Below are 23,791 nucleotides of genomic sequence, written 5' to 3' on the forward strand. Positions count from 1 at the left end.
CCTCTCCCCCGTCCTCCCTCCCTCTGTCCCTCCCTCCCCTCCCCCCGTCGTCCCTCCCTCCCCTCTCCCCCGTCCTCCCTCCCTCTGTCCCTCCCTCCCCTATCCCGTCCTCCCTCCCTCCCTCCCCTATCCCGTCCTCCCTCCCCTCTCCCGTCCTCCCTCCCTCTGTCCCTCCCTCCCCTCTCCCGTCCTCCCTCCCTCCCTCCCCTCTCCCGTCCTCCCTCCCTCCCTTCTCCCGTCCTCCCTCCCTCTGTCCCTCCCTCCCTCTCCCGTCCTCCCTCCCTCTGTCCCTCCCTCCCCTCTCCCGTCCTCCCTCCCTCCCCTCTCCCGTCCTCCCTCCCTCTGTCCCTCCCTCCCCTATCCCGTCCTCCCTCCCTCCCTCCCCTCTCCCGTCCTCCCTCCCTCTGTCCCTGCCTCCCCTCTCCAGGCTATCAGCAACAAGGACCAACACAGCATCTCCTACACGTTATCCAGAGGTCAGACGGTGGTGGTGGAGTATAGTCATGATAACGACACAGACATGTTCCAGGTAACTACGAACTCATCGTTCTGGGCCCAGTTGCATAAAACATCTTAATGACATTTTCTCTTAAAGTTTCCTTCACTTTTAAGTCAGTTGCAAAAAATATATATATATATATATATTTTATGGCAAATTTCCCCCTTTAAATGAAGTGAAAAAGTTACGGGTTTCTGTGAGGTCCCTTTTTAATGCTTCATTCAGTATGGATGTCAATGTAAACAGTGTTTTGTGGAGGTTAATGTTGCTTTCGTCTGCCCACCAGCAGATTTGCAACTTGGTACTGTTTCTCTTGTCCATACAAAATACTCATATCAGTTATATTAGCCTACCTTTAAAAAAATATATATACACTGGTCAAAAAAATAAAGGGAACACTTAAACAACACAATGTAACTCCAAGTCAATCACACTTCTGTGAAATCAAACTGTCCACTTAGGAAGCAACACTGATTGACAATAAGTTTCACATGCTGTTGTGCAAATGGACAGTCTGGAGACGCCGTGGAGAACGTTCTGCTGCCTGCAACATCCTCCAGCATGACCGGTTTGGCGGTGGGTCAGTCATGGTGTGGGGTGGCATTTCTTTGGGGGGCCGCACAGCCCTCCATGTGCTCGCCAGAGGTAGCCTGACTGCCATTAGGTACCGAGATGAGATCCTCAAACCCCTTGTGAGACCATATGCTGGTGCGGTTGGCCCTGGGTTCCTCCTAATGCAAGACAATGCTAGACCTCATGTGGCTGGAGTGTGTCAGCAATTCCTGCAAGAGGAAGGCATTGATGCTATGGACTGGCCCGCCCGTTCCCCAGGCCTGAATCCAATTGAGCACATCTGGGACATCATGTCTCGCTCCATCCACCAACGCCACGTTGCACCACAGACTGTCCAGGAGTTGGCGGATGCTTTAGTCCAGGTCTGGGAGGAGATCCCTCAGGAGACCATCCGCCACCTCATCAGGAGCATGCCCAGGCGTTGTAGGGAGGTCATACACACTACTGAGCCTCATTTTGACTTGTTTTAAGGACATTACATCAAAGTTGGATCAGCCTGTAGTGTGGTTTTCCACTTTAATTTTGAGTGTGACTCCAAATCCAGACCTCCATGGGTTGATAAATTTGATTTCCATTGATCATTTTTGTGTGATTTTGTTGTCAGCACATTTTACTATGTAAAGAAAAAAGTATTTAATAAGAATATTTCATTCATTCAGATCTAGGATGTTATTTTAGTGTTCCCTTTATTTTTTTTGAGCAGTGTATATATTATAGTCGTATCAAGTGTAGGGTGTTATTTAGTCTGGATCATCAGGTTATAGCACATCCTGAACATTCTGTCTTCTGGGCTACTTCCTGTTTAAAACAATAAGCCAGACACCAGGCCCAGGAACATAACATGTTGGGGGGGGGAACCTGTTAGGCCCTATCTGAGATTTTACACTGCTTTGGTGCTCTGTACTCTTTCTACATTGTTCTGTTGCTTTATGTTAATAACTACCATATATTTTGAACATTTTGGCAATTAGGTAAAAAGGGCATTTCGCCGTGCTGTGTGCTCGCCGTGCTGTGTGCTCGCCGTGCTGTGTGCTCGCCGTGCTGTGTGCTCGCCGTGCTGTGTGCTGGCCGTGCTGTGTGCTCGCCGTGCTGTGTGCTCGCCGTGCTGTGTGCTCGCCCTGCTGTGTGCTCGCCCTGCTGTGTGCTCGCCCTGCTGTGTGCTCGCCCTGCTGTGTGCTCGCCCTGCTGTGTGCTCGCCCTGCTGTGTGCTCGCCCTGCTGTGTGCTCGCCCTGCTGTGCGCTCGCTGTGCTGTCAGACTCTGGCACTGCAGTCAAGTTTTAAATATGCTAAACCAGAGTTTGTGACATCACGATGTCACCACCATCAACGATAGCTGTCACACATCGATAGGCGATACATCTTAAAGTCACCCAACCCTAAGTATTGCACTTCTTTTGACCAGGGCCCATAGGGCTCTGTAGTGCACCCTATTCCCTAAGTAGTGCACTTCTTTTGACCAGGGCCCATAGGGCTCTGTAGTGCACCCCGTTCCTTATACCCCCCTGGTCCTCCAAGCCAGTTCCACTGTGTTTTGTCATTGTTCCCCTCTAATCAGGGACTGGTTTAGACCTGGGACACCAGGTGGGTGATTCCCCTCTAATCAGGGACTGATTTAGACCTGGGATACCAGGTGGGTGATTCCCCTCTAATCAGGGACTGGTTTAGACCTGGGACACCAGGTGGGTGATTCCCCTCTAATCAGGGACTGGTTTAGACCTGGGACACCAGGTGGGTGATTCCCCTCTAATCAGGGACTGGTTTAGACCTGGGATACCAGGTGGGTGATTCCCCTCTAATCAGGGACAGGTTTAGACCTGGGACACCAGGTGGGTGATTCCCCTCTAATCAGGGACTGGTTTAGAACTGGGATACCAGGTGGGTGATTCCCCTCTAATCAGGGACAGGTTTAGACCTGGGACACCAGGTGGGTGATATTAATGATCAGGTAGAACAGAAAGGCTCTGGACCTCGTAGGGTCAGAGTTGAAAATCCCTGCCCTGGATAGTTCACTTTTTTTAACCAGGGGCCATAGGGCTCTGTAGTGCACCCTATTCCCTAAGTAGTACACTTATTTTAACCAGGGGCCATAGGACTATTAGGGAATCCATTTTCTTATATTTATGTGAATGTATTGGCTTGTGTTTGTACTTTCACATGTGTTGTGTGTTTACTAGTTACAGTATGAAGTTAGTAAGTATTGTCTGAGTCAGAATGACCCATAGGGCAGGAGCCTGTTTCTGTGAGGCAGTCTGAAGTACAAGTAAAACCCCTTGATAATACGCTAGTTATGTGTATAAATAACATATTACCTGTTTTGAATGGAATTAGTTTTAAATCTACCTGTGCAGTCAATGTCTCTAAACACATTTACGTCCTCTGTCTTTCTCTCTCCCCATTTCTCTCTGTCTCCCACATAAGGTGAACCTACTTGTAACATATTGTCTTGTCTCTCCCACCGTTCCCCTCCCTCCTCCTGTCAGATTGGTCGTTCCACGGAGAGCCCTATAGACTTTGTGGTAACCGACACGGTGGCAGGGAGCCAGAGTAACTTAGACACCCAGTCAGTCCAGAGCACCATCTCTCGCTTCGCCTGCCGTGTCATGTGTCAGAGGACGCCCCCCTACACCGCACGTATCTACGCTGCCGGCTTCGACAGCTCCAAGAACATCTTCCTAGGGGTGAGTGGGACGGGGGGTGTGGGACGGGGGGAGGTGGGACGGAGGGAGGGGAGGTGTGTGTGGGACGGGGGGGGGACGGGGGGTTTCACCTCCTTCTTTAATTTGATTTGTTAAAATGTTCAGAAAGGTACATACCACACAGTACAGTAAATCATGACACTATAAAGAAAATGAACAACTTACTTTCTATTTCCCTCTCTAACCCCCCCCTCCTTGCCCCCGTCAGGAGAAGGCAGCGAAATGGAAGACGTGTGACGGTCAGATGGACGGGCTGACCACCAACGGCGTGCTGGTGATGCACCCTCGCCACGGCTTCACAGAGGACTCCAAACCGGGCGTCTGGAGAGAGATTTCCGTCTGCGGTCACGTCTTCACCCTCCGAGAGACCCGCTCCGCTCAGCAGCGGGGCAAGATGGTGAGAGACACACACACAGAGGGCATGATGGTGAGGGAGGGAGGGAAGGGAGGGAGGGAGGGAGGAGAGGGGTAACGTGAAAACTCATTCTACTCTAAAGAGAGGGGGATAGAGAGAGAGAGAAAAGTATGATTCCACAAGTGGGTTTTTTGATTCCACAAGTGGGTTAGCAATTCCAAATGGCAGCGCAGGTCTTTATCAAGCATCATCCTGCCTCTCCTCTTTCACCTCTCTTCCTCCTCCTCCCCTTCTTCTCTCATCCCTCTCTTCATGTCTCCCGATGCAGCAACAAATGAACGAGTACGTTATGTGGAGCTTTTAATAGTGAAGAGTTAACCATGTGTGCTCCAGCATTAAAGAACCCACTTCCTATTTCAAAGCTGATTGGCTGTTTTAGATACTGGGCGGGCACCAATAGAAATGTCCCTTGTTTCATCATGTACAGAGCCTGGTGAAAGTCTACACATACGCTTTGCACAGTCTTCATATTTATCTGCCTGACAAGGAAATCTAAAAAGACATTAAATTTTGATTTGTTTCCTTCCGATCTACCCAAACTATTTTTCCTAATTCATTTTTAAAAAGGAAGATGTCTTGATTGCGTATGTCTTCACAGCCCAGAGTTCATGCTTGGACGGAAACACCTTTTGGCAGCCGTTACAGCTGTGAATCATTCTAAATACGATTCTACCAACCTTGCACAACTCTTAGCCCACATGGGAAAAAATACTGTAGTATATTTAAGAAGTAAGGCCTGAGGGAGTGTGGTATATGACCAATATACCACGGCTAAGGGCTGTTCTTAGACACAACGTGGCAGGAAGAGAAAAATGTAGCCCCGGTCTTTTAGTTTTGAACGGTTTGGGCTAGAGACAAGCGGTTTTCTGCATTGTAAAGATGCAACCATGGAGACACAGCTATGCTCTGTGTGTTTCTATGGCAGAGGCTCTGGTATAGCTAATCCCAGAGCCATACAGTACCAGAGGCTCTGGTATAGCTAAACCCAGAGCCATACAGTACCAGAGGCTCTGGTATAGCTAATCCCAGATCCATACAGTACCAGAGGCTCTGGTATAGCTAATCCCAGAGCCATACAGTACCAGAGGTTCTGGTATAGCTAAACCCGGAGCCATACAGTACCAGAGGCTCTGGTATAGCTAAACCCAGAGCCATACAGTACCAGAGGCTCTGATATAGCTAAACCCAGAGCCATACAGTACCAGAGGCTCTGGTATAGCTAAGCCCAGAGCCATACAGTACCAGAGGCTCTGGTATAGCTAAGCCCAGAGCCATACAGTACCAGAGGCTCTGGTATAGCTAATACCAGAGCCATACAGTACCAGAGGCTCTGGTATAGCTAATCCCAGATCCATACAGTACCAGAGGTTCTGGTATAGCTAAGCCCAGAGCCATACAGGACCAGAGGCTCTGGTATAGCTAAGACCAGAGCCATACAGTACCAGAGGCTCTGGTATAGCTAATCCCGGAGCCATACAGTACCAGAGGCTCTGGTATAGCTAAGCCCAGAGCCATACAGTACCAGAGGCTCTGGTATAGCTAAACCCGGAGCCATACACTACCAGAGGTTCTGGTATAGCTAAACCCAAAACCATATATTTAGAAATAAATGACTCTGGCTAATTCTAATCAGACTTGTCTGTGCTAACAGTTTTCACAGACGAAGTAAAATGATACAAATGACTTTTGCTCCTGATGCTCACCTCTCAAATGTAACATCAGCCTGAGAATACTGGACTTAAAACAACCACACAGATATAACCAAGTGACGTTTAATGTTTTACCTGACCGCCACTAGTGCTCCCAAGTCAAAAGTCCACTGGTCACGTTAATAAGTGAGTGTTTAAAAAAGAAACCGTTTCACAGCGCACCTGAGAGTTCCTCGAGGCCTCGGCACACCGGTTGGGAACCACGGATCTACAGAATGCCACAGGAAAACGACCTCCTGTATAAAGTAATGTAGTCACCCACCTTCCCTGTCCCTCCTGTATAAAGTAATGTAGTCACCTACCTTCCCTGTTCCCTCCTGTATAATGTAGTGTAGTCACCTATCTTCCCTGAGCCCTCCTGTATAAAGTAGTGTTCCCTCCTGTATAATGTAGTGTAGTCACCTACCTTCCCTGAGCCCTCCTGTATAATGTAGTGTAGTCACCCACCTTCCCTGAGCCCTCCTGTATAAAGTAATGTAGTCACCTACCTTCCCTGAGCCCTCCTGTATAAAGTAATGTAGTCACCTACCTTCCCTGAGCCCTCCTGTATAATGTAGTGTAGTCACCCACCTTCCCTGAGCCCTCCTGTATAATGTAGTGTAGTCACCTACCTTCCCTGAGCCCTCCTGTATAAAGTAATGTAGTCACCTACCTTCCCTGAGCCCTCCTGTATAAAGTAATGTAGTCACCTACCTTCCCTGAGCCCTCCTGTATAATGTAGTGTAGTCACCTACCTTCCCTGAGCCCTCCTGTATAATGTAGTGTAGTCACTCACCTTCCCTGAGCCCTCCTGTATAATGTAGTGTAGTCACTCACCTTCCCTGAGCCCTCCTGTATAATGTAGTGTAGTCACTCACCTTCCCTGAGCCCTCCTGTATAATGTAGTGTAGTCACCCACCTTCCCTGAGCCCTCCTGTATAATGTAATGTAGTCACTCACCTTCCCTGAGCCCTCCTGTATAAAGTAGTGTTCCCTCCTGTATAATGTAGTGTAGTCACTTACCTTCCCTGAGCCCTCCTGTATAATGTAGTGTAGTCACTTACCTTCCCTGAGCCCTCCTGTATAAAGTAGTGTTCCCTCCTGTATAATGTAGTGTAGTCACTCACCTTCCCTGAGCCCTCCTGTATAATGTAGTGTAGTCACTCACCTTCCCTGAGCCCTCCTGTATAATGTAGTGTAGTCACCTACCTTCCCTGAGCCCTCCTGTATAATGTAGTGTAGTCACATTAATTAAATAAACCTCCACACAGCTGCAGGGTACAGTAATGTCATGGGGAAGAAGAACAATACCACACTTCATCATTTATCCTGAATTTAAACGGGCAAGCTGCAGCTTAAACAAAAACCAAGCGTCACGCTTTGCTGATTTGGTAAACAGATGGGGCTGGAGAAATGGAACCACACTCATGTTCACAGACAGAGCTATGGATACAAGGACTGACCATCCATGATGTCAAACGTATAGTTTTAACCATGTTTTGAGGCTATACAGTGTTTGTTTACATTTACGTTGTTTACAAACAGCGAAGGATAACAAGCTTATATTTGGAATTCTGATGAGGTACGACAGTTGAACTAAGCTAATTAGGCATTTTATAAGTTATATTCTTCAAGACTCAATGTGTACTATATAAAACAAAAATATGTCAAAAAATGTATGTACAGTAGCAATCACAGATTGCCCTATTTTTCATCTGCAACTTTTCAGCTCCAAATGAAGAAGCCCGGTAAGCCTTAGCAAGACCCTTTTACTGGTCAAAACATTTATTTAAGGAAAAAGGCAAACTTGGGACAAGAACATGTTTAGGTCTTTGTCTTCTCCTTGACGTGTCTTAGGTTTAGTGTGAATGTCAGTGACTAGAGCCTGTACCCCATGGCAGTATACCCAGCCTGTAGTTGATTTGAGGCGGTAGCCTATGGCAGTATACCCAGCCTGTAGTTGATTTGAGGCTGTAGCCTATGGCAGTATACCCAGCCTGTAGTTGATTTGAGGCTGTAGCCTATGGCAGTATACCCAGCCTGTAGTTGATTTGAGGCTGTAGCCTATGACAGTATACCCAGCCTGTAGTTGATTTGAGGCTGTAGCCTATGGCAGTATACCCAGCCTGTAGTTGATTTGAGGCTGTAGCCTATGGCAGTATACCCAGGCTGTAGTTGATTTGAGGCTGTAGCCTATGGCAGTATACCCAGCCTGTAGTTGATTTGAGGCTGTAGCCTATGACAGTATACCCAGCCTGTAGTTGATTTGAGGCTGTAGCCTATGGCAGTGTACCCATGCTGTAGTTGATTTGAGGCTGTAGCCTATGGCAATATACCCAGCCTGTAGTTGATTTGAGGCTGTACCCTATGACAGTATACCCAGGCTGTAGTTGATTTGAGGCTGTAGCCTATGGCAGTATACCCAGCCTGTAGTTGATTTGAGGCTGTAGCCTATGGCAGTATACCCAGCCTGTAGTTGATATTTGAGGCTGTAGCCTATGGCAGTATACCCAGCCTGTAGTTGATTTGAGGCTGTAGCCTATGGCAGTGTACCCAGCCTGTAGTTGATTTGAGAATGTACCATATGGCAATATACCCAGACTGTAGTTGATTTGAGGCTGTACCCTATGGCAGTATACCCAGCCTGTAGTTGATTTGAGGCTGTAGCCTATGGCAGTATACCCAGCCTGTAGTGTATGTGAGGCTGTAGCCTATGGCAGTATACCCAGCCTGTAGTTGATTTGAGGCTGTACCCTATGGCAGTATACCCAGCCTGTAGTTGATTTGAGGCTGTACCCTATGGCAGTATACCCAGCCTGTAGTTGATTTGAGGCTGTAGCCTATGGCAGTATACCCAGCCTGTAGTTGATTTGAGGCTGTAGCCTATGGCAGTATACCCAGCCTGTAGTTGATTTGAGACTGTACCCTATGGCAGTATACCCAGCCTGTAGTTGATTTGAGGATGTAGCCTATGGCAGTATACCCAGCCTGTAGTTGATTTGAGGCTGTAGCCTATGGCAGTATACCCAGCCTGTAGTTGATTTGAGGCTGTAGCCTATGGCAGTATACCCAGCCTGTAGTTGATTTGAGGATGTACCCTATGGCAGTGTACCCAGCCTGTAGTTGATTTGAGGCTGTAGCCTATGGCAGTATACCCAGCCTGTAGTTGATTTGAGGCTGTAGCCTATGACAGTATACCCAGCCTGTAGTTGATTTGAGGCTGTAGCCTATGACAGTATACCCAGCCTGTAGTTGATTTGAGGCTGTAGCCTATGGCAGTATACCCAGCCTGTAGTTGATTTGAGGCTGTAGCCTATGGCAGTATACCCAGGCTGTAGTTGATTTGAGGCTGTAGCCTATGGCAGTGTACCCATGCTGTAGTTGATTTGAGGCTGTAGCCTATGGCAATATACCCAGCCTGTAGTTGATTTGAGGCTGTACCCTATGACAGTATACCCAGGCTGTAGTTGATTTGAGGCTGTAGCCTATGGCAGTATACCCAGCCTGTAGTTGATTTGAGGATGTACCCTATGGCAGTGTACCCAGCCTGTAGTTGATTTGAGGCTGTAGCCTATGGCAGTATACCCAGCCTGTAGTTGATTTGAGGCGGTAGCCTATGGCAGTATACCCAGCCTGTAGTTGATTTGAGGCTGTAGCCTATGGCAGTATACCCAGCCTGTAGTTGATTTGAGGCTGTAGCCTATGGCAGTATACCCAGCCTGTAGTTGATTTGAGGCTGTAGCCTATGACAGTATACCCAGCCTGTAGTTGATTTGAGGCTGTAGCCTATGACAGTATACCCAGGCTGTAGTTGATTTGAGGCTGTAGCCTATGGCAGTATACCCAGCCTGTAGTTGATTTGAGGCTGTAGCCTATGTCAGTATACCCAGCCTGTAGTTGATTTGAGGCTGTAGCCTATGGCAGTGTACCCAGCCTGTAGTTGATTTGAGGCTGTAGCCTATGGCAGTGTACCCAGCCTGTAGTTGATTTGAGGCGGTAGCCTATGGCAGTATACCCAGCCTGTAGTTGATTTGAGGCTGTAGCCTATGGCAGTATACCCAGCCTGTAGTTGATTTGAGGCTGTAGCCTATGGCAGTGTACCCAGCCTGTAGTTGATTTGAGGCTGTAGCCTATGACAGTATACCCAGCCTGTAGTTGATTTGAGGCTGTAGCCTATGACAGTATACCCAGGCTGTAGTTGATTTGAGGCTGTAGCCTATGGCAGTGTACCCATGCTGTAGTTGATTTGAGGCTGTAGCCTATGGCAATATACCCAGCCTGTAGTTGATTTGAGGCTGTACCCTATGACAGTAGACCCAGGCTGTAGTTGATTTGAGGCTGTAGCCTATGGCAGTATACCCAGCCTGTAGTTGATTTGAGGATGTACCCTATGGCAGTGTACCCAGCCTGTAGTTGATTTGAGGCTGTACCCTATGGCAGTATACCCAGCCTGTAGTTGATTTGAGGCTGTACCCTATGGCAGTATACCCAGCCTGTAGTTGATTTGAGGCTGTACCCTATGGCAGTATACCCAGCCTGTAGTTGATTTGAGGCTGTAGCCTATGGCAGTATACCCAGCCTGTAGTTGATTTGAGGCTGTAGCCTATGGCAGTGTACCCAGCCTGTAGTTGATTTGAGGCTGTACCCTATGGCAATATACCCAGCCTGTAGTTGATTTGAGGCTGTAGCCTATGGCAGTGTACCCAGCCTGTAGTTGATGTGAGGCTGTAGCCTATGGCAGTATACCCAGCCTGTAGTTGATTTGAGGCTGTAGCCTATGGCAGTATACCCAGCCTGTAGTTGATTTGAGGATGTACCCTATGGCAGTGTACCCAGCCTGTAGTTGATTTGAGGCTGTAGCCTATGGCAGTATACCCAGCCTGTAGTTGATTTGAGGCTGTAGCCTATGGCAGTATACCCAGCCTGTAGTTGATTTGAGGCTGTAGCCTATGGCAGTATACCCAGCCTGTAGTTGATTTGAGGCTGTAGCCTATGGCAGTGTACCCAGCCTGTAGTTGATTTGAGGCTGTACCCTATGGCAATATACCCAGACTGTAGTTGATTTGAGGCTGTAGCCTATGGCAGTATACCCAGCCTGTAGTTGATTTGAGGCTGTAGCCTATGGCAGTGTACCCAGCCTGTAGTTGATTTGAGGCTGTACCCTATGGCAATATACCCAGCCTGTAGTTGATTTGAGGCTGTACCCTATGGCAGTATACCCAGCCTGTAGTTGATTTGAGGCTGTACCCTATGGCAGTATACCCAGCCTGTAGTTGATTTGAGGCTGTACCCTATGGCAGTATACCCAGCCTGTAGTTGATTTGAGGCTGTAGCCTATGGCAGTATACCCAGCCTGTAGTTGATTTGAGGCTGTAGCCTATGGCAGTGTACCCAGCCTGTAGTTGATTTGAGGCTGTACCCTATGGCAATATACCCAGCCTGTAGTTGATTTGAGGCTGTAGCCTATGGCAGTGTACCCAGCCTGTAGTTGATGTGAGGCTGTAGCCTATGGCAGTATACCCAGCCTGTAGTTGATTTGAGGCTGTAGCCTATGGCAGTATACCCAGCCTGTAGTTGATTTGAGGATGTACCCTATGGCAGTGTACCCAGCCTGTAGTTGATTTGAGGCTGTAGCCTATGGCAGTATACCCAGCCTGTAGTTGATTTGAGGCTGTAGCCTATGGCAGTATACCCAGCCTGTAGTTGATTTGAGGCTGTAGCCTATGGCAGTATACCCAGCCTGTAGTTGATTTGAGGCTGTAGCCTATGGCAGTGTACCCAGCCTGTAGTTGATTTGAGGCTGTACCCTATGGCAATATACCCAGACTGTAGTTGATTTGAGGCTGTAGCCTATGGCAGTATACCCAGCCTGTAGTTGATTTGAGCCTGTAGCCTATGGCAGTATACCCAGCCTGTAGTTGATTTGAGGCTGTAGCCTATGGCAGTATACCCAGCCTGTAGTTGATTTGAGGCTGTACCCTATGGCAGTATACCCAGTCTGTAGTTGATTTGAGGCTGTAGCCTATGGCAGTATACCCAGCCTGTAGTTGATTTGAGGCTGTAGCCTATGGCAGTATACCCAGCCTGTAGTTGATTTGAGGCTGAAGCCTATGGCAGTATACCCAGCCTGTAGTTGATTTGAGGCTGTAGCCTATGGCAGTATACCCAGCCTGTAGTTGATTTGAGGCTGTAGCCTATGGCAGTATACCCAGCCTGTAGTTGATTTGAGGCTGTAGCCTATGGCAGTATACCCAGCCTGTAGTTGATTTGAGGCTGTAGCCTATGGCAGTATACCCAGCCTGTAGTTGATTTGAGGCTGTAGCCTATGGCAGTATACCCAGCCTGTAGTTGTACATTTTAAGGGTAGTATTTACAGGATATGTATCTATGTTAAATGGGGTGTGTGTGTCCGTCCGTCCGTCGGTCAGTAGAGGACTCTGTCCACCAGGCAGGTGACTGGGGAAAACAGAAGCGGTCAACACAGCAGCATAGTGTCCTACAGTATGCCCTTCACACACTCCCCCCCCCCCCCCCCCCCCCACCACACACACATACACAAACCATCCACACAAACACACAGATATGCACATGCAGACATGCACACACACACCACCAGAACCCAGTGCCAGTAGGCCTGTTTGTCCTTCCCCAGTTGTTCAGGGTTGAAGTGATTGTAATTACGGATAGACCCATAGGAGAACACACCCTCACACCCTCCCCAGGGACTGGAGTCCTTACAGTGTGTGGTGATAAGTCTGCCTTGATTTATAATGAGAGTGTGACATGATTAATGTGTGTGTGTGTGTGTGTGTGTGCAGGAGATGCCAGTACTAGTGTGTGTTTGAGACGGGATGTGAGTTGTTGTAGTGTCGTGTTTGAGACGGGATGTGAGTAGTTATAGTGTGGTGTTTGAGACAGGATGTGAGTTGGGTGTGGTGTGTTGTTTGAGACAGGATGTGAGTTGGATGTCGTGTTTGAGACGGGATGTGAGTTGGGTGTGGTGTTTGAGACAGGATGTGAGTTGGGTGTGGTGTTTGAGACAGGATGTGAGTTGGGTGTGGTGTTTGAGACAGGATGTGAGTTGGGTGTGGTGTTTGAGACAGGATGTGAGTTGGGTGTCGTGTGTTTGTGTGTTTGTCAGTAATGTGTACCAGCTCTCCAACCTCCATACAGAGATGTGGAGAGCAGATGGGCTAGCCTGCCACCTACAGGGCTATATGAGACACTACACCCTTTCAACACTGTGCTCCTTAAAAGTAGACTCAGAGATGCACAAAGTAAACAGCAGTATTGTCCGGTCCATTTCCTCAACAACTAAGAGCATTGAAGCGCACGGCTAAACTTCTCAGCTGTTTTGGTCCCGTAGCTCACACCTTGTAGCAGCTCACACCTTGTAGCAGCTCACACCTTGTAGCAGCTCACACCTTGTAGCAGCTCACACCTTGTAGCAGCTCACACCTTGTAGTAGCTCACACCTTGTAGTAGCTCACACCTTGTAGCAGCTCACACCTTGTAGCAGCTCACACCTTGTAGTAGCTCACACCTTGTAGTAGCTCACACCTTGTAGTAGCTCACACCTTGTAGTAGCTCACACCTTGTAGCAGCTCACACCTTGTAGCAGCTCACACCTTGTAGTAGCTCACACCTTGTAGTAGCTCACTCCTTGTAGTAGCTCACTCCTTGTAGTAGCTCACTCCTTGTAGTAGCTCACTCCTTCTAGTAGCTCACACCTTGTAGCTCCTGTGTACATGCACCTATACTCAGTGACAGAGAGTGGAGTCATGCACAGATACTCAGTGTGACAGAGTGGAGTCATGCACAGATACTCAGTGACAGAGAGTGGAGTCATGCACAGATACTCAGTGTGACAGAGTGGAGTCATGCACAGATACTCAGTGTGACTGAGAGAGTGGAGTCATGCACAGATACTCAGTGTGACAGAGTGGAGTCATGCACAGATACTCAGTGTGACTGAGAGAGTGGAGTCATGCACAGATACTCAGTGTGACAGAGAGAGTGGAGTCATGCACAGATACTCAGTGTGACAGAGAGTGGAGTCATGCACAGATACTCAGTGTGACTGAGAGAGTGGAGTCATGCACAGATACTCAGTGTGACAGAGAGTGGAGTCATGCACAGATACTCAGTGTGACTGAGAGAGTGGAGTCATGCACAGATACTCAGTGTGACTGAGAGAGTGGAGTCATGCACAGATACTCAGTGTGATTGAGAGAGTGGAGTCATGCACAGATACTCAGTGTGATTGAGAGAGTGAAGTCATGCACAGATACTCATTGTGACTGAGAGAGTGGAGTCATGCACAGATACTCAGTGTGATTGAGAGAGTGGAGTCATGCACAGATACTCATTGTGACTGAGAGAGTGGAGTCATGCACAGATACTCAGTGTGATTGAGAGAGTGGAGTCATGCACAGATACTCAGTGTGATTGAGAGAGTGAAGTCATGCACAGATACTCAGTGTGATTGAGAGAGTGGAGTCATGCACAGATACTCAGTGTGACAGAGTGGAGTCATGCACAGATACTCAGTGTGACAGAGTGGAGTCATGCACAGATACTCAGTGTGATTGAGAGAGTGGAGTCATGCACAGATACTCAGTGTGATTGAGAGAGTGGAGTCATGCACAGATACTCAGTGTGACTGAGAGAGTGGAGTCATGCACAGATACTCAGTGTGATTGAGAGAGTGGAGTCATGCACAGATACTCAGTGTGACAGAGTGGAGTCATGCACAGATACTCAGTGACAGAGAGTGGAGTCATGCACAGATACTCAGTGTGACTGAGAGAGTGGAGTCATGCACAGATACTCAGTGTGACTGAGAGAGTGGAGTCATGCACAGATACTCAGTGTGACTGAGAGAGTGGAGTCATGCACAGATACTCAGTGTGACTGAGAGAGTGGAGTCATGCACAGATACTCATTGTGACTGAGAGAGTGGAGTCATGCACAGATACTCAGTGTGACTGAGAGAGTGGAGTCATGCACAGATACTCAGTGTGACAGAGTGGAGTCATGCACAGATACTCAGTGTGACTGAGAGAGTGGAGTCATGCACAGATACTCAGTGTGACAGAGTGGAGTCATGCACAGATACTCAGTGTGACTGAGAGAGTGGAGTCATGCATTGTGCTCATCTCAGTATCTGCTGTGCTATTCGTGGTAACGTCATATCGCTGAGTCTCATCTCAGTATCTGCTGTGCTATTCGTGGTAACGTCATATCGCTGAGTCTCATCTCAGTATCTGCTGTGCTATTCGTGGTAACGTCATATTGCTGAGTCTCATCTCAGTATCTGCTGTGCTATTCGTGGTAACGTCATATCGCTGAGTCTCATCTCTGTATCTGCTGTGCTATTCGTGGTAACGTCATATCGCTGAGTCTCATCTCTGTATCTGCTGTGCTATTCGTGGTAACGTCATATCGATGAGTCTCATCTCTGTATCTGCTGTGCTATTCGTGGTAACGTCATATCGATGAGTCTCATCTCTATCTGCTGTGCTATTCGTGGTAACGTCATATCGCTGAGTCTCATCTCTGTATCTGCTGTGCTATTCGTGGTAACGTCATATCGCTGAGTCAGTTTACGTTTTATTGAAGTGGAATCATCTGAATGTTTTGAAAGTAGGTTTAATGTGGGATGTTACTGTACCGGATGTTCTGTTCTGATGATGAAATGGCGGCGTATTGTTGCGTGTTTTGAAGATTGTCCCCTCTCCCCTCAGGTAGAGGCAGAGAGCCAGGAGCTGGTGGATGGCTCTCTGATAGATCTGTGTGGAGCCACGCTCCTGTGGCGCACGGCCGAGGGCCTGAGCCGCACCCCCACCATCAAACACCTGGAGGCGCTACGTCAGGAAATCAACGCAGCCAGGCCCCAGTGTCCCGTCGGTTTCAACACCCTGGCCTTCCCCTCCATGAGACGCAAGGCAAGTTCCCTCCCTAATACAATCACAATACAAAAGAAAATATGTCCCCCTAAAGAATGTTTTGCACATGCTCTTATCCAAAGCAACTTACAGCAGTTATTAAATACATTTTCCTACTGGTTGCCCTAGCGGGAATCAAGCTCATGACCCTGGTGTTGATAGCACCATGCTCTATCAACTGAGCCAGACATTTTAGTCATTTAGCGGACTCTCTTATCCAGAGCCACTACAGTAGTGAGTCATTTAGCAGACTCTCTTATCCAGAGATACTACAGTAGTGAGTCATTTAGCGGACTCTCTTATCCAGAGCCACTACAGTAGTGAGTCATTTAGCAGACTCTCTTATCCAGAGATACTACAGTAGTGAGTCATTTAGCGGACTCTCTTATCCAGAGCCACTACAGTAGTGAGTCATTTAGCAGACTCTCTTATCCAGAGCCACTACAGTAGTGAGTCATTTAGCAGACTCTCTGCTCCAGAGCCACTACAGTAGTGAGTCATTTAGCAGACTCTCTTATCCAGAGATACTACAGTAGTGAGTCATTTAGCAGACTCTCTTATCCAGAGCCACTACAGTAGTGAGTCATTTAGCAGACTCTCTGCTCCAGAGCCACTACAGTAGTGAGTCATTTAGCAGACTCTCTGCTCCAGAGCCACTACAGTAGTGAGTCATTTAGCAGACTCTCTGCTCCAGAGCCACTACAGTAGTGAGTCATTTAGCAGACTCTCTGCTCCAGAGCCACTACAGTAGTGAGTCATTTAGCAGACTCTCTTATCCAGAGATACTACAGTAGTGAGTAATTTAGCAGACTCTCTTATCCAGAGCCTCTACAGTAGTGAGTCATTTAGCAGACTCTCTTATCCAGAGATACTTACAGTAGTGAGTCATTTAGCAGACTCTCTTATCCAGAGCCACTACAGTAGTGAGTCATTTAGCAGACTCTCTTATCCAGAGCCTCTACATTAGTGAGTCATTTAGCAGACTCTCTTATCCAGAGATACTTACAGTAGTGAGTCATTTAGCAGACTCTCTTATCCAGAGCCACTACAGTAGTGAGTCATTTAGCAGACTCTCTTATCCAGAGCCTCTACAGTAGATAGTAATTTAGCAGACTCTCTTATCCAGAGCCTCTACAGTAGTGAGTCATTTAGCAGACTCTCTTATCCAGAAATACTTACAGTAGTGAGTCATTTAGCAGACTCTCTTATTCAGAGATACTTACAGTAGTGAGTCATTTAGCAGACTCTCTTATCCAGAGATACTTACAGTAGTGAGTCATTTAGCAGACTCTCTTATCCAGAGATACTACAGTAGTGAGTCATTTAGCAGACTCTCTTATCCAGAGCCTCTACAGTAGTGAGTCATTTAGCAGACTCTCTTATCCAGAGCCTCTACAGTAGTGAGTCATTTAGCAGACTCTCTTATCCAGAGATACTACAGAAGTGAGTCATTTAGCAGACTCTCTTATCCAGAGATACTACAGTAGTGAGTCATTTAGCAGACTCTCTTATCCAGAGATACTACAGTAGTGAGTCATTTAGCAGACTCTCTTATCCAGAGACAATACAGTAGTGAGTCATTTAGCAGACTCTCTTATCCAGAGATACTACAGTAGTGAGTCATTTACCAGACTCTCTTATCCAGAGCCACTACAGTTAGTGAGTCATTTAGCAGACTCTCTGATCCAGAGATACTACAGTAGTGAGTCATTTAGCAGACTCTCTTATCCAGAGATACTACAGAAGTGAGTCATTTAGCAGACTCTCTTATCCAGAGATACTACAGTAGTGAGTCATTTAGCAGACTCTCTTATCCAGAGATACTACAGTAGTGAGTCATTTAGCAGACTCTCTTATCCAGAGATACTACAGTAGTGAGTCATTTAGCAGACTCTCTTATCCAGAGACACTACAGTAGTGAGTCATTTAGCAGACTCTCTTATCCAGAGATACTACAGTAGTGAGTCATTTACCAGACTCTCTTATCCAGAGCCACTACAGTTAGTGAGTCATTTAGCAGACTCTCTGATCCAGAGATACTACAGGAGTGAGTCATTTAGCAGACTCTCTGATCCAGAGATACTACAGGAGTGAGTCATTTAGCAGACTCTCTTATCCAGAGACACTACAGTTAGTGGCTAGGTGGGACAACCACATCTCAGTCATAGTCAGTACGTTTCTCCTTAATAAAGTAGCTATCAGTAAAGTCAGAGCTAGTAGGGAAAGACCAGTTGTAGAGTAGAGAAGGCAGCAGGGGGTTTCTGTAGGGAAAGACCAGTTGTAGAGAAGGCAGCAGGGGGTTTCTGTAGGGAAAGACCAGTTGTAGAGAAGGCAGCAGGGGGTTTCTGTAGGGAAAGACCAGTTGTAGAGAAGGCAGCAGGGGGTTTCTGTAGGGAAAGACCAGTTGTAGAGCAGAGAAGGCAGCAGGGGGTTTCTGTAGGGAAAGACCAGTTGTAGAGAAGAGAAGGCAGCAGGGGGTTTCTGTAGGGAAAGACCAGTTGTAGAGCAGAGAAGGCAGCAGGGGGTTTCTGTAGGGAAAGACCAGTTGTAGAGAAGGCAGCAGGGGGTTTCTGTAGGGAAAGACCAGTTGTAGAGAAGGTAGCAGGGGGTTTCTGTAGGGAAAGACCAGTTGTAGAGAAGGCAGCAGGTGGTTTCTGTAGGGAAGGACCAGTTGTAGAGAAGAGAAGACAGCAGGGGGTTTCTGTAGGGAAAGACCAGTTGTAGAGTAGAGAAGGCAGCAGGGGGTTTCTGTAGGGAAAGACCAGTTGTAGAGAAGGCAGCAGGGGGTTTCTGTAGGGAAAGACCAGTTGTAGAGCAGATAAGGCAGCAGGGGGTTTCTGTAGGGAAAGACCAGTTGTAGAGCAGATAAGGCAGCAGGGGGTTTCTGTAGGGAAAGACCAGTTGTAGAGAAGGTAGCAGGGGGTTTCTGTAGGGAAAGACCAGTTGTAGAGAAGGCAGCAGGGGGTTTCTGTAGGGAAAGACCAGTTGTAGAGAAGGCAGCAGGGGGTTTCTGTAGGGAAAGACCAGTTGTAGAGAAGGCAGCAGGGGGTTTCTGTTCTATTTGTTTTCTGATGTATCCAGGTGTTTTTGTTGTTGCTGTATGTGTTGCTGGTGACTATTCCATTCTCCCCTTATGGGATTACTTACAATGTATCTCATCTACTGTAGGACACCCCAGATGAGAAGCAGCCGTGGGTCTATCTCCTGTGTGGCCACGTCCATGGTTACCACAACTGGGGGAGCCACCGGGACAGAGACAGGCTGGACCGGGACCAGGAGGAGAGGGAGCAGGGCCGGAGCAGGGAGTGTCCTATGTGTCGAGCCAGTGGGCCGTACGTTCCCCTCTGGTTGGGCTGCGAGGCAAGCTTCTATCTGGACACGGCTCCGCCCACCCACGCTTTCTCACCGTGTGGTCACGTGTGTTCTGAGAAGACGGCGGTGTTCTGGAGTCAGATCCCGCTGCCGCACGGAACACACACCTTCCACGCCGCCTGTCCCTTCTGCGCCCAGCAACTGAGCGGCGAGCAGGGATACGTTAGACTCATCTTCCAGGGCCCACTCGACTAGGGGGACTATTTGTCCTTGGTCGGAACTACTTTATTTTTGGTCACAAAGGAACAACACTTATAACGAAAGCTTATAACTTCCAACTGCCTGGGATTTTGGGGCGGGGGGGGATTTTGGGGCGGGGGGATTTTCTGGACTATTCTCTCCGTTTCTGTTTGTCTCTCTCTGTTTTTAAGTGACCTTTTCTATTTTTGATTTTTATTGGGAATGAAAACAAAGATTTCTATATTTTCATGTGAAACAAGAAGAAAAAGAAACCAAAACTCTACTGGGGGATATAATTTAGTTTTCTGAAAGATCTGTAAACTGTATTTATCTGTTGTACTAACATACGACCACATATGAGCTTATTCTCCTTTATTGTTGCAATATCCATCCGTATACATCTTTAAGACTTAAAGTCCTTTATTTCTGCCCAGACTTCATAGTAACTCAGCTACAAAATGAAGATAAGCTACATTAGTTATCCTCCTTTACTCTTCTTGATCAATATGCTTCACTTCAATACTCTGTAACATTTTTATTGTGCTATTAAGACTATAATAATAGCAGATCTCAAGTTCAAGGGTCGTATTCACTAGAAGCTGAACGGAAGCAAACAGGAAGGGACCGACCTTTATTGGTCTAATGAGAAACGTTTGTTTTTTGTTTTCCGTTGCAAAACGTTTTGCTACGGTATGCAGTAATGAGTACAACCAAGGTGTGTTTTGGGGGTTCAGTTTTGTGTATAGCGGTATGCGTCGTGTCCCCCCCCCCCACATCATGGATCTATTGAGTAGCCATGACAACGTCCTGTCATATTGAAACCTCTGTGTTGTCTGTCTGATGGGGAGTTCTGGCTGTAAGGGGTGAAGTTTCCCCTAAGTACAGATCTAGGATCAGCTTCCCCTCCCACAATCCTAACCTTAACCATTAGTGGGGAAAACGTGAAACTGACTCAAGATCAGCGTCTAGGGGCAACTCCACCCTACACCGTGTTATAACTGTTCATTTTTTCCCACAAAGCATTGCCATGACCTTTCATATTTGACGCAATAGATTTGGACGGAGACTTCCTACTTTTCGAGCAACTTGGGGTTTGTAGTCCCATGAGTGAGTATGTCAGACAGCCTTTTCTGACGGTCTTCTCCCTTCAAAGCCCAGGAGTAGAAACCAACAAGCCCAAACTGATGTGAGGTAGTCGTTGGAGAGGTGTGTGAGCACATGGTTGTGCTTCCCGCATGCGTGAGTTAGAGCCTCTGTGTATGTTCTGATACTCTGCTCTGATTGGTTAGATAGATTGACAGTTGTGTGATTTCTGTCTGTAGTTTTGATTGAATGTTGAACACACACACACTGTTGCCTGTGTAAAGACAGACCGGACATGTTGAATGTCATTCTCTTCTTAAGTATCTAGACGTCACGATAATTCTGAATGAAACAGTATTTATAGGGACAAAATACCTCAGTGTAAAAAGTAGTCCTGGACCTCAACCTTCAGAAATCAGTGGTGGGGGGGCATTACATGGTATAAATTGTCTATGGATGGTATTTGATCATGTTTTTACTGTATCAATGTGTATTTTGTGTACAGTATTTTGTGTGTTTTATTGTGTACAGATGGTATCTCCACTGCTCTCTGAATCTGACTGATACTCACCTCAGGGAGAACACACACACACCTGCCGTATAGACACACCACAACACACACACACACCCCTGTCTGCCGTATAGACATCCGAACAGACACTTTCTCTCCTTGCAACAGACTTCAGAGGATACCTCATCAGTAGTTAAAGGTCTCTGTCTTGTCTTCTACAGCCCACTGTCCACAGCCTCATGTTTATACTCTATGTAAGTACACAACACAAGCCGAGCCAAATGGCTGGTAGGGTTTATTGTGTAGCAAAATTATGCAAACGTTTTCACAGCTGCAATTTTATAATTACGCAGCATCACCGTGTTGTGTAGGCTGTTGCGTTGTTGCGTAGAGTGTATATACAAAAAAGTATGTGGGTGTGTATTTTGTGTACAGTATTTTGTGGGTTGGTTCTTATATCCTTGTTGGGACCTAAAATCCCCCACAGTCTCCACAAGGATAGTAAAACATCGAAAATTCTCCCTCATGGGGACATTTCCCACGTCCTCATGAATACAAAGGCTATTTTAAGCTCAGCTGTTAAGTTTAGAGTTAAGGTTAGGGAAAATAGGATTTTTAATGGAAATTAATTTTAGGCACCCACGAGGGTAGAAGAACATAGTGTGTCAATATGTGTTGTATTGTGTACAGGTGGTATCTCCACTGCTCTCTGAATCTGACTGATACTCACCTCAGGGAGAACACACACACCTCTGTCTGGCCCATAGATACACACACCTCTGTCTGGCCCATAGATACACACACACACACACACACACACACACACACACACACACACACACACACACCCCCCTGTCTGGCCCATAGATACACACACACACCTCTGTCTGGCCCATAGATACACACACCTCTGTCTGGCCCATAGATACACACACACACACACACACCCCTGTCTGGCCCATAGATACACACACACACACACACATAAAACACCCCTGTCTGGCCCATAGACATCCAAACAGACACTCTCCTTGCAACAGACTTCAGAGGATACCTCATCAGTAGTTAAAGGTCTCTGTCTTGTCTTCTACAGCCCACTGAACACAGCCTCATGTTTATACTCTATGTAAGTACACAACACAAGCCGAGCCAAATGGCTGGTAGGGTTTATTGTGTAGCAAAATTATGCAAACGTGTTCAGCCCTGCAATTTGTAAATACGCAGCATCACCATGTTGTGTTGTTGTGTTGTTGTGTAGGCTGTATATTACGCTTAACATCTTGTCTGTCAGCTGTTCTATGGACTTGTCAAAGGCACTGTGTTCCTCTTATTGGGGAACGTGTGCAAGTAAGGGCTCTACTCTCTGGTCGTCTCTAATGGCACTCTGTTCCCATCATAGGGCTCTGGTCAATAGTAGTGCACTGTATAGTACAGCCGGGACGTTAAACCGATCATTATCCACACCGGCAATACCGATCACTTAGCGTATTAAACCGATCATTATCCACACCGGCAATACCGATCACTTAGCGTATTAAACCGATCATTATCCACACCGGCAATACCGATCACTTAGCGTATTAAACCGATCATTATCCACACCGGCAATACCGATCACTTAGCGTATTAAACCGATCATTATCCACACCGGCAATACCGATCACTTAGCGTATTAAACCGATCATTATCCACACCGGCAATACCGATCACTTAGCGTATTAAACCGATCATTATCGATACCGGCAATACCGATCACTTATCGTATTAAACCGATCATTATCAACACCGGCAATACCGATCACTTATCGTAGGCAGTAACCTATACTAGAGAAATGTGAAGTTTGAAATGAAGTAAGTTTGCTAATATGGGTGATTTGTTAATGGGACAATTGACTGCTACAACCATCTAACTAGTAGTAGTGGTGGTGGTGGTAGTAGTAGTAGTGGTAGTAGTAGTGGTGGTAGTGGTAGTAGTAGTTTAAAGGAGAATAATATAAACTGTGGTGCAGATTAATGTTATAAACAGATTGTTCTATTTATCGGTGTCGCATCAATTCAGGCAATTTATATGTATTTTGGTCCACATCACCCAGCTCTACTATATAGGGAATAGGGTGCCATTTTGGACTCAGCCAATGTCTGTCTCTGTATACTGTCTGCATGGTGTCTCTGTTTCTCTACCCCTTTCTCTAGCTCTGGTCCTGGGCGTTAGTGAAGGAAGGCTGAGCAGTAACACCCTGGACCAGAGCTAGAGTATCTCTTCTGTCTGGTGGATTTCTGATGCTTTAAGGCAAAAGCTGAGAATGTTTTTTGATTTAACAGTTTTTTTTACCAACTTTAAACAATAAAGTTTAAAACATGACACAATTTATATTTTCATTGTATTTTTATTTGTATTGTTACTCATGTTGCCATTGTGAATAGTGTTAGCTCAACTCTGCCCTCTTGTGGTTGAAATGGTCTGTGTTATTTCAAAGTCACATGATACCAGAGCCTTTCTCTGTCTTTGTCTCTCTCAGCATTAACAAATTCATAATCTCTTGTGGACAGACTCAAGTAACGTCTGACACAATTATTCTCAATTGTCGTAGTTCCGGGTTTCTGAGATTAACAAGTTCATTCAACTTCTCTGTGAGATAAAAACCAGGACATCTTCCCCCCTGGATGAGTTCTGACATCTACATATTTTCCTCCCTCCCGTCCTGTCAGAGCTGCTCCAGAGAGTCAATAAAGATAAGCTGCTCCAGAGATAAGCTGCTCCAGAGTCGATAAAGATAAGCTGCTCCAGAGAGTCAAAAAAGATAAGCTGCTCCAGAGATAAGCTGC

At 46.8% G+C, this 23,791-nt stretch overlaps 1 protein-coding gene across 1 annotated transcript in view; it reads left to right on the top strand.

Annotated features, from left to right (window-relative positions):
• Nucleotides 1-23,334, top strand: part of LOC129864864 (E3 ubiquitin-protein ligase pellino homolog 1) — an 84,931-nt gene extending 61,597 nt beyond the window's left edge. The window contains exons 4-8 of the mRNA XM_055937162.1: nt 428-529; nt 3,554-3,751; nt 3,978-4,166; nt 15,619-15,819; nt 18,988-23,334. Coding sequence (XP_055793137.1) covers nt 428-529; nt 3,554-3,751; nt 3,978-4,166; nt 15,619-15,819; nt 18,988-19,386 — 1,089 coding nt within the window. The 3' untranslated portion in view covers nt 19,387-23,334. The remainder of the gene's footprint in view (nt 1-427; nt 530-3,553; nt 3,752-3,977; nt 4,167-15,618; nt 15,820-18,987) is intronic.
• The last annotated feature ends 457 nt before the right edge of the window (nt 23,335-23,791 follow it).

This window comes from Salvelinus fontinalis, chromosome 1 (assembly GCF_029448725.1).
Source record: "Salvelinus fontinalis isolate EN_2023a chromosome 1, ASM2944872v1, whole genome shotgun sequence".
Classification (NCBI taxonomy): Eukaryota; Metazoa; Chordata; class Actinopteri; order Salmoniformes; family Salmonidae; genus Salvelinus; species Salvelinus fontinalis.